Here is a 10794-nt window from a genome sequence, read left to right on the forward strand (position 1 = left end):
TGGGGGGGGATGTGGGCAGAGCCCCAGGCAGGATGGGCCCCCACGGAGCAGCCCAATGCTTGGAGGGTGCCTGGTCTCCCAGGGTAGGAGGGAGGCATTGGCTGCAGTCCAGGGGGCAAAACCCCGATGCTGGTCCCTGGAGGGGCACGAGCTGACCCCTGCTTAGCAGCCAGGCCCATGCTGTGCTGGCAGCAAGGAAGGGAGCTCAGCGCAGCCCCACTCGCCTGCCCATGTCCTGCCCAGGCCCCCAGTGTACTGTGAAGCCTGGCAGGACGGGCTGCAGCGGGATGGCAGCCAGTGGCCCTGGGAAGCACGCCTCTGTGCAGGCAGCATCACTGGGGAGGGGGCACAAGGCTGCCGGGGCAGGAGCGTGTTGTGGCTGAGACCCATCGTGGGGGGCCAGGGGGTCCCTGGGGGTCCTGAACGACAAGGAGGGCAGCACGTGCAGTCAGGCAGAGCAGATGCAAAGAGGGCAAGGGAGAGCAGGGGGGGCAGCAGCAGCAGCACGTCGCACCCTGGGACCCCCAGCCACTGCCAGCTGCCTACCCTCTGCTCCACGGCAGGGTGACCCACAGCCACGACCAGGCAACGCAGCAACAAGCAGCGGCTACGGGACCCCGTGCACATCTACTGCATGCAAAAATCAATCCCAAACAGCATGCCAAATTAGAAGCAGTGAGCAGGCTTACTTGTGCAAACTAGTGTCCAGGCAAGGTGGGGAGCAGGGAGGGAAAGAGCGGTGGGAAAACTCAGGTCAGTTCAGTGCGCGAGAGCCAAGAAACACCATGAACCTGCACAAGGGGTTCCCAGGACGGGAGATGACAGCAACTAAAACCCTGGTAACCCTTGCCTCCTGCCTGCAGCAAGGCCACAAGGAAGGAAAACCACAGGGACTCACCGGTGTGACACCTCTCTATTCTCGGGCACCATTTTGGGGTGACCTAGGCCTGACGAGGGCAACTTTGGGTGGAGACAACCCATTTCAGTCCATCTTGCTGCCCTGGATCTTGCAAGGGATGTTTTTGGCCCCCTCAGAATTGGGGGCCGGGGGCCCGGCATGCCCCTGCTCCACGTGCAGTACACAGTGCCATGCCAGCCCACATGTGGTGGGGCTGCGCCGGCCCCATGTCCCCCACAGATGCTGGCTGCACCGCTGGGAGAAGCCAGGTCTCAACTCCGTGCCACCAAGGCCCAGCTCGGGCCAACCGGGAGCACGTGCTGGTGAAGCAGTGCCCGAGGGGGACCAAGCAGCCATTTAAGCCGTGAACCGTGAGCACCTGTTGGCTTTCAGCCTCGCCAGCAGAGCCAGGGGTCACCACGCAGCCCCAGGTGCACCCCTCATGCTGTGCTGGCCTCGATGACAGGCCCCCTATATCACCACACATTAAAGCCACCACACACCAGCCCCACAGAGAACAGCCATGGCCTGGGCATGATGGGCTCCGCCGCAGGTCTGGTCTGCGGGACCCTTGCCACTGTTCAGAACTGTTTTATGGGGGTGAACCGCCCTCAACAGGTCCCACTCGTCATCTGTGTGCTGCCCAGTGGGCACAGCCTGAGCAAAGTAAACGGGGACAGGTGGCTGTCCAGCCCTGCTTACTTCTGCTGCCCTCAGCCACATTACGCAGGATGCAGATGCTGGAGATGGGGACACGCACCCTGCATGAGGTGGGGGCTGAGCCCTGCCCTCGCTTCTTGGCCCCCCAAAGCACTGGCAGGCTGAGAGATGGGGGCGGTGTGTCACTGGGACACATCACGGTGGGGGGGATGTGGCACTGCAAGGACGTGTGCAGGGACAGGAACCATTTCCGTGCCACGGTGCTGTTCTTGCTGCACCTGACAGCTGCAGGATGGGGGCATGGACATGCTTGCTCGCCCCCACCCTGCGTCACAGCCCCAGCAAGGCCTTACCGCCTCAAAGTTGGCCTGGTCGTCCTCGGACACGTCGCTGGTCTCATAGACGTCAGGTTCATTCCTGGCCTGAGGCACAAATGGGCTCCGGTGAAACCCCAGCTCTCCTCAGCTATTTATTATCTGCTTATGATCAAATACCCCACAACTGCCCCAAACAGCTTCGGATACCACCTCAGCCCAAAGACACATGTGGCAGCTGCCTGCCCCCACAACCCCACCTCCCCAGAGACTTCACATCCTATGTGGACACGACTCATGTCCCCAGACATCCCACTTACTGCCCCCATCGCCCTGACACCTCCAAATGCCAGTCGCCCAGTCTCCCCAAATGCCCCATTTACTGACCCAGAGACACCCAATCCCCTCAGAGCCCCCCAAACCCCTCCAATCACCTCATTCCCCCCCAATCCCCACAGTTGCCCCAGTCCGTCCCCCCCCCCCCGCCCAGTTCTTACAACGCCCTCGATCCCCTCAGACCCGCTGGCTCCCTCACTACCCCAAGACACCCCCAACTCCCTCAGTTCCCCTTGATCCCCTCACACTCTTGCAGTCCCCTCAGACTCCCTCCAGTCTCCTCAGACCTCCCATAACCCATAAGACAAGCCCCCGATCCCCTCATTCTCTCCCTTGCTCCCTGACCCCCCTCAGACCACACATCCTCCCCCCGATCTCCTCAGACACCCTGACCCCCTCAAACCGCTCCCAACCCATCAGACCTCCCCCAAATATCCCTGAACCCCAGGCCCCCTGATCCTCTTAGGCCCCTTCAGTCCCCTCGAACCCCCCAGAACCCCCAATTCTCCCTCTAGCCCCCTGCTCCCCTCAGACCACCCAGGCCCAACCCCCAAATTCCTCAGACTCCCTAATGCTCTCAGACACTCCCAACGCCCTCAGACACCCCTGACCCCCCAATCCCCTAATTCTCCTCCAGGCCCCCTAATCCCCTCAGATCCCCCCGATCCCTTTGGACCACCTCAGTGACTCCCCCTCCGATCCCCAGCCTCGCCCCCTCGGTCTCCTCAGACCCCCTGATCTCCTCAGACACCTCCACCCGCAGATCCCCTCATTCTTCCCCAGGTTCCCAAATCCCCTCAGACCCCCTGACCCTCTCATTCTTCCCCAGGTCCCCAAATCCCCTCAGACTCCCTGTTCTCCTCAGACCCCCTGATCCCCTCATTCTTCCCCAGGTCCCCAAATCCCCTCAGACTCCCTCTTCCCCTCATTCTTCCCCAGGTCCCCAAATCCCCTCAGACTCCCTGTTCTCCTCATTCTTCCCCGGTCCCCAAATTCCCTCAGACCCCCTGATCCCCTCATTCTTCCCCAGGTTCCCAAATCCCCTCAGACCCCCTGACCCTCTCATTCTTCCCCAGGTCCCCAAATCCCCTCAGACTCCCTGTTCCCCTCAGACCCCCTGATCCCCTCAGACCCCCTGATCCCCTCATTCTTCCCCAGGTTCCCAAATCCCCTCAGACCCCCTGATCCCCTCATTCTTCCCCAGGTCCCCAAATCCCCTCAGACCCCCTGATCCCCTCATTCTTCCCCAGGTCCCCAAATCCCCACAGACTCCCTGTTCCCCTCAGACCCCCTGATCCCCTCATTCTTCCCCAGGTCCCCAAATCCCCTCAGACCCCCTGATCCCCTCATTCTTCCCCAGGTCCCCAAATCCCCTCAGACCCCCTGATCCCCTCATTCTTCCCCAGGTCCCCAAATCCCCTCAGACCCCCTGATCCCCTCATTCTTCCCCAGGTTCCCAAATCCCCACAGACTCCCTGTTCCCCTCAGACCCCCTGATCCCCTCATTCTTCCCCAGGTTCCCAAATTCCCTCAGACTCCCTGATCCCCTCAGACCCCCTGATCCCCTCATTCTTCCCCAGGTCCCCAAATCCCCTCAGACTCCCTGTTCCCCCAGGTTCCCCCCTCACCCCCCCCTCAAACCCTCCCGGTCCGGCCCTGCACTCACGATGCCGGGCAGGTCGGAATACTTGGGGTCGGCCATGGCCGGGGATCGATAAAGGGGGAGTCGGTAATGGGGGAGATCGGTAACGGGGTGGGGTCGGTAACCGGGGGGGGGGGGACCAGGAACGGGGGGGGTCGGTGCTGGGAACCCGGAAGCGCCGAGCAGGGTCGCGGCCGCTCTCGCGATAGCAGCGCGGGGGGGCGGTACCTGTGCGGGGGGCGGGGTACACGGGGCATCCCCCGGACCCACCGCCCACCCACCCACCGGGCCGCCAGATCGGCGGCCGACCCGTCCCCCTGGGCCTGCAGCCGGTCGCGGTCGCGGCCGAGGTGCTACAGCCGCTCCCGCGGCCTCCCCCCCCCCCCCCCCCCCGCCTTGCACCCCCGGTTCGGCCCGGGGCCGTTCGCAGCGCCCGGTTCTGCCGCTCCCGCGCCCGCACCCGCTCCAGGAAAGCGGCGAAACCGTCGTTCAGCACCGCCAGTTCCTCGCGTTCCGAACCGCTGGAAAATCCTAGGCTTGGGAATCGAGTCTCGGGAAGCTAGGCACGCTGTTGCGTGCACTGATTCTCAGCCCCTATCTATTTTCCAGAGTTGGGAAACGTGTGCTGCTCTGTGTGAGGATTCCCAAGTTTTGCCAGGACTCCCAGACTGAAGATGCTGCTGAGTGTGGGGATTCCTGAGCCTTGCTGTTAGCCTGGGGATGGGCAACCTGCTGTGTGCCAGGGTCTCCGAGCCCTGCCGCTGCACCGGGCATAGCTACGCTGCTGTGTGCGAGGGTACCGGGGTCTCACTGGTGTCCCAGGGTTGGTCACGCAGCTGTGTGCGAGGGTACCGGGGTCTCACTGGTGTCCCAGGGTTGGTCACGCAGCTGTGTGCGAGGGTACCGGGGTCTCACTGGTGTCCCAGGGTTGGTCACGCAGCTGTGTGCGAGGGTACCGGGGTCTCACTGGTGTCCCAGGGTTGGTCACGCAGCTGTGTGCGAGGGTACCGGGGTCTCACTGGTGTCCCAGGGTTGGGCGTGCAGCTGTGTCTGAGTGTGAGTGTGGCTGAGCCTTGCCAGTTCCACAGAGCAGGTCATGGAGCCCACAGGACAAGCGTTCATGAACCTCACCAGTAGCCTTGGGAAGAAAAGGCTGCTATGTGCAAGGCTTCCTGAGCTCTGCTGGTAGACCGACGCTCGACACGCTGTTGGGTACATGGATGCCTGAGCCTTACTGGTAGCTCAGAGCTCTGCAAGCTGCTCGGCACAGGAGTCTGCAGGCTCCACTGGTGCTCTGGCACTGGGTCAGCTGCTGCGTGCAAGCATCCTCAAATCCCTCTAGTGCACCAGTAAGAGCAATGTTGCTGCATGCAAAGGTCTCTGAGCCCCAGAAATGTACCCGCTGGACCTGCTGTTGGGAGAAGGATCCCCAAGTCTCTCCAAGAGCATCAGGACTGTGTGTGCACACATGTTTGTGTGCAAGGGCCTTAAGCCCTGATGGTACATGGAGCTGGGCACACTGCTGTGTGTGAGGATTCCCGAGCCTAGCCGGTACCCCAGGGCTGGACACGCTGCTGTGTGCTTTGGTGCCTGAGCCCCACCGGTACCCTGGTGCTGGGCTCGCTTCAGTTGGGTCAGCAGCCTCAGGGTCACTATGGATCAGTCCTCATTTGCTGCTGGGTCACATTTGATGTGTCCAGGGGGACATAGCGGAGGGACTCGCCATGAAGTCCAGGGGTTCCCCAGGTTGTAAAGACTCACAGCACTTAGTTTGCAAGTTTGGGCCTCAGGGTACCGCACAGCCTTAGGGCCTGGTCCGGTCATAGTCAGGTCAGGACTTGAGAAAGACTCAACTAACAGCCAGGGAGCAGCAAGAACTGGCTGCTCCAAGGCGGGGGAAGTGAATTTCAATGCAAGTCCCAAGCCAGTGGGCAGAGGGTGTGTGGGTGGAGGTCCCAAATGAAGCTTCTCACAGCTCTTGCTCACAGCTCAGGTCTTGGTACATCAGTCTGCTCCCATGTTACACAGATGCACCCTGTGAGAGGTCGGCTTGAATAGAGGCAGCAAAATGCCTGGGGTGTTGGGGGAAGGGGTGGTAGAGACTCTTGGTACTCTCTGGACCCCAACACCTCCCCGTTGGCAGCTGTCAAAACTTTCCCTCTCTGCAGTACTGCTCACTCCCAGTGGATGGCAGTCCTGATCTCTTATCCGTGTTAGATGTTCGTGTAAAAATCCATTTCAATTTACCTAATCCGTTCTACTGCTCCTTGTTTCACCTTGGCGGAGTCGCAATTCCTTGCAAGGACTTGTGTCTTCTTGTTATGGCGGCAGCTCCATTTCTGTCTCACTGGGCTAGGTGTTGTCTCTCATAGGATAATTTGATTTGGAGGTACCTCAGGAGGCCTCTGGTCCACTCTCCTGCTCAAAGCAGGGTCAGCTACAAGATCAGGCAATTTCTCTGGTGTGGTGTTGGCTAAAACTTAACGAAGGACAAGGGCTCTGAGCAACCTGATCTAGTTGAAGGTGTCCCTGCTCATTGCAGGGGGGTTGGACTAGATCACTTTTAAAGGTCCCTTCTAACCCAAACCATTCTGCAATTCTATGAAATTCCTGGCTGGAGGGTATATGGTGTTTACACTGAGCTAACCAGTGCTGTGTATCTCCCACAGGGCTGGGATCCTTCCATGTGAAAGCTGTCAGACTGAAAAGGAGAGCAACACCGGTACGCTCAATTCTTTCCCTTGAAATAGGTATCATCGTCAGCCTTAGCTGGCATACCACCACCATCTGTCATTCTCACAGCCACCTCTATTGATATCTGAGCTACAGTCAAACTTCAGGTGATTCTTCCATACTTCAGACGTGTCAGATTTAGATTGAAAGTTTTTCAGATTATGCTGTTTGTTTCTTGGAAATGACTGGAGTGGAGTCTGTTTTTTGTCTACAGTGTGCAAGAAAGCAAGTGAAGTTATTTGGGGTAAATGACATAGGAAATTAATTTTTTCCTATTCTCTGATTTTTCTGGTCTGCTGTTAGCATGCTGCAGGCATAGGTGGTAAAGGACAGCTGAGATCATCACCAGCAGGGCTGGGAAGAGTCTGGGGCTTGCTCGATTTCCCTTGTTGCTGTCTCTAAACGGCTACTGGTGGATTATAAAGCTGGCTAGCAAAACTATTGGAAAGGGCAGTATATGCTGAGGTCTCCTGATACTCCTGAAGGTTGAGCTGTGCACAAGTCTTTCTGCACAGGTTACAGCAGATACCATGGAAGAAGTTAATGCCTCTGTGGTGGGTGCAGACCACACAGAGGTCGTCATTCTCCAGTTCTGCAGTATAACACCGAGTTGACAGAGGCCAGGTCCTCTGAAGAAAACCTGATCAATTGGCTCCACAGTGGTCCAGGGGGCTGGTCCCAGCTGGGTATGTGTGGTTGGTCATATTGCACACCTGTTTCCAGGGCTAACAAGCTGGAAAATCCCGAGTGATGTCAGTATTGCAGGTTTGTCTATGTTCTGGATGCTTCGTTTTTTAAATTCCTTGCTAGTCGTGACGTCTTCCTACTACCAATAGCTCATATCTCAAGGCACAGTACGCACTTAGGTTCACTGCTAATGGTAGTGAATGTAAATCCAGATTTGAACGTCTTCTCGATAACTCTGAATTTTTTTGGCTGATTTCTTGTCAGATATGATTAGATCATCATGGTTTTTACCTCATAATACAGCTAGCAAAGAGTTCCTATGAGGAGAAGTGTCAGCTTTGCTGTTTTGTTGCTGTTTGCTTGTGCTTACATTATCAGCATCACCTTCGTGCAGTTTCTTTGCAGGTATCTTTTTAAGCCACTTGTCGCTTTTGTGAAGGTTAGCTTAGTTAAAACTAGATAATATAATCCATAATGCACTTAACCAGCCACAGGTAAACTGCAACGTGTCAGAACTGAGTGAGCAAGTGAGGGTGGCACTGTGAACCACTCTGCGTTGTGAGCACCCACTCTTTCTCCAGGACACCCTGCCTGTACCGCGCATGACATGGGACCATCTGACACACAGACTGCGTGAGGGTGGTCAGCTGTATAATAAATATAAATACGGCTTAATTTCTTTCTTTTTTTCTAAGGTAAAAATTAAACATGAGTCTTAATATTTTCTTCCCCAACTCCACTCTGGAGACGACTGCACTAAACAAATTACTGGTCTGGTTCATACTGGTGTGGGCAGTGGGTGCGGTTTGACAGTGCCCTTGCTTTGGGGAGCCCCTGTGTTTCCAGAGCAGGAGACATGAACTCGCACAGCGCTGCTTGAGAAGACTGTGGGAACACGTACAGAAGTATGAGGGGCTACTTTTGTGGAGCTCCCAGAAAATGTCCTGACCTGTGCAGTTAACTAAATCATGGTGGTTGATGTGACCCCTGGTTCCGTACTCCAGTTGATGCTTTTTACTTGGTTTGTGGAGCGGTAACCAGGGCCTGCGCAGCGTTGAGGAAAGCTGCAGTGCTGCATCACCCCAGCGACATGGAGGTGCTGCACTTTGAGCGGCTCCTGCCCCAGTGACTGATGAACGTGGCAGCTTTTGTGCCAGGGGTACAGGATCAGACACTGGGCTGTGGCTCATGGGACCAGGGGAGGAAGAACCATTGTGGTCCCCAATGTCTCAGCAGGAGGTGAAATAGCCTGGGCTGAAGATGGAGGTCTGGGTTGTCTCTCTCCCCTGCGTGCATGGCCAGAGGGTGAAGACCCTGCTGCCACGTGTGGACGTGAGTCCTGCCTCTGTGCAGCAGGCTTGGGGCAGGAGGGCCCAGGCAGGTAGGGGACGCAGGCTGCAGGCGTTTTGTCACCTGCGGACAGGGAACCTGGATAGGTGATGGCTGGACGTGGAGACTGAGGTCCACCCACACCTGCCTTGCCACAGCAGGGTCCGGCAGTGCCACTCCTGGGGCTCACAGCCAGGGCTTTAGGAAGGTGTTTGGGGGTTCAGGAGGAAGGGGCCAGGGGTGTTGGATGTAGGTGCAGGGGAAGGGTCTGAGCAGGGGCACGGTCCCCGCACCCCAGCGTGTGCTTCTGGCGGCCCCTGCAGACCTCACACAGGCAATAGTGCCCTGAGCTTTGCTTCGCCTTCCCCTCTGTGCCCTGCCTGCCTCCCACCTGCCTCCCACCCCCAGCCCTCCCACCAGTGGGACCTGCTCCTGTGGCAGCCATGGCCAAGGGGCCAGCCAAGCCCCAGTGCAGCCCTGGTGCCAGCACAGGGTGAGCATGGGCAATGCCCCACTGTACTGGTTTTGACTAGGATAGAGTTAATTTTCTTCATACTATCTTGTGTGGGGCTATGTTTTGGATTTGTACTGGGAAGTGTCGATAATGCAGAGATGTGTTAGTTACTGCTGAGCAGTGCTTGCACAGAGCCAAGGCCTTTTCTGCTTCTCACCCTGCCCGGCCAGTGAGCAGGCTGGGGGGGCACAGGAGTTGGGAGGAGACACAGCTGGGGCAGCTGACCCCAACTGACCAAAGGGATATTCCAGACCATAGGACATTGTTCTCAGCAATAAAAACCTGGAAGGGAGAAGCTTGCTGGGGCTGCCATTGCTTAGGGACTGACTGGGTATCAGTTGGCTGGTGATGAGCAATTGTTTCTTTTCTTTTTTTTTTTTTTAATCATCACTTGTTTTTGTTTCTCTTTCTCTCTCTCTTATTTCTTCTTATTGACCTGTCTTTATCTCAACCTATGAGTGTCTGCACTTTTACCCTTCTGATTCTCTCCCCTGTCCCACGGGATGGAGGGGTGAGAGCAAGTGGCTGTGTGGTGCTTCGCTGCCTACAGGGTTAACCCACAACACCCACATCCCAGGGGACTGGCGGCTTGGGGTGTCTGGTACCATACCTGCCTGCAGCAACCCACTCTCGGGGGGGTCCCTGCTGCTCAGGGGGGGTCCCTGCTGCTCAGGTGTCTTGAGCCCCCAGTCCTGTTCACATGAGGAAACAGGCATGGGCTGGCGGTGCATCCCCTCTCCCACCCATACATCCTTGGATTCCAGGCATCTGGCTTATAGCTGGGTGTCCTGTGGATCCCCTCCAGCTGGGGTGCATACAGGGAGCTGTGGCCCCCTCCCACCTGGGGCGCCCAAGCAGCTCGGGGGGGACTGAGGAGCCGGGGGGGAAGGCACCGCAGGCTTCGCTCGTGCTGCAGGCAGGTCTGGTCTGGGTGTAGGTGCCCACAGGGCCATGCTTGGTGGTGGTACCGCCGGTACCACTCTATACCTGTTCTTAAATCCTTACTGGGGTGGGGGGCTATGCCAGGGGGCTTTGCCCTTGGCACAAGGAGGGCTGTGGGAGGCAGAGATTGGGGGGGGGGCACAGCTTATCTGGGTGTTGCAGAGTAGGAGACCCCTGGGACCCCCACGTTCCATTTGATGGAGCCCACGTGATGCCAGGGCACAGCTTGCATGGGATGGTTATGCAAAGGGAGGATCTGTGGGGTGGCATCAGACCCTCTCCCCCAGTGCACCCCAATTGCAGGGGGGATTGGACACCTCTCCGATACCACTCTGTGGCTGCCTGGTATGGGGCAGAGCAGCTGGTCTTCCAGGAGGAAACTTGCATTTTGGGGCCCGTGAGAAGAGCAGGCACTTGTGCGAGGGTGCGTGTGCAAGAGCATGCATACAAGAGTGTGTGTGCGAGGGGTCACGCGCAGATGAGGCAGCAGGAGTGGGGCTTGAGTGTCCCTGGAGGGGAGAGGGTCTTGTGAGTGCAGTGGGGGCTCCCAACCACTCTCACACCCCTTCGCCATACCCAGTGTCCCAGACTAGCTCCAGGTCCAAGTCCCTGTGCTACCCTTTGCCTGTGGGGCTGAGGGGGCACTGCTGCACCCTCCCGACACAAGGTGTGACCAGAGCAGGGTGGGGGTCCCCTGGTGGTGGTGGTGGGGGGGGCTGCTGGCCTTGGGCGCTTTCTC

At 57.9% G+C, this 10794-nt stretch overlaps 1 protein-coding gene across 13 annotated transcripts in view; it reads right to left on the bottom strand.

Annotated features, from left to right (window-relative positions):
• Window positions 1-3997, bottom strand: part of LOC126046744 (dynactin subunit 2-like) — a 63900-nt gene extending 59903 nt beyond the window's left edge. For all 13 annotated transcript variants that reach the window (XR_007508397.1, XR_007508398.1, XR_007508399.1 and 10 more), the window contains exons 1-2: window positions 3875-3997; window positions 1912-1980 (exon numbers count right to left, since the gene is read on the bottom strand). Coding sequence is in view for 3 of the 13 variants with exons in the window: in XM_049819542.1 (XP_049675499.1) it covers window positions 1912-1980; window positions 3875-3910 (105 nt within the window). In the remaining 10 variants the exon portion in view is untranslated. The remainder of the gene's footprint in view (window positions 1-1911; window positions 1981-3874) is intronic.
• Window positions 3998-10794: the final 6797 nt, after the last annotated feature.

The sequence above is a fragment of the Accipiter gentilis genome, chromosome 16 (genome assembly GCF_929443795.1).
Source record: "Accipiter gentilis chromosome 16, bAccGen1.1, whole genome shotgun sequence".
NCBI lineage: Eukaryota > Metazoa > Chordata > Aves > Accipitriformes > Accipitridae > Astur > Astur gentilis.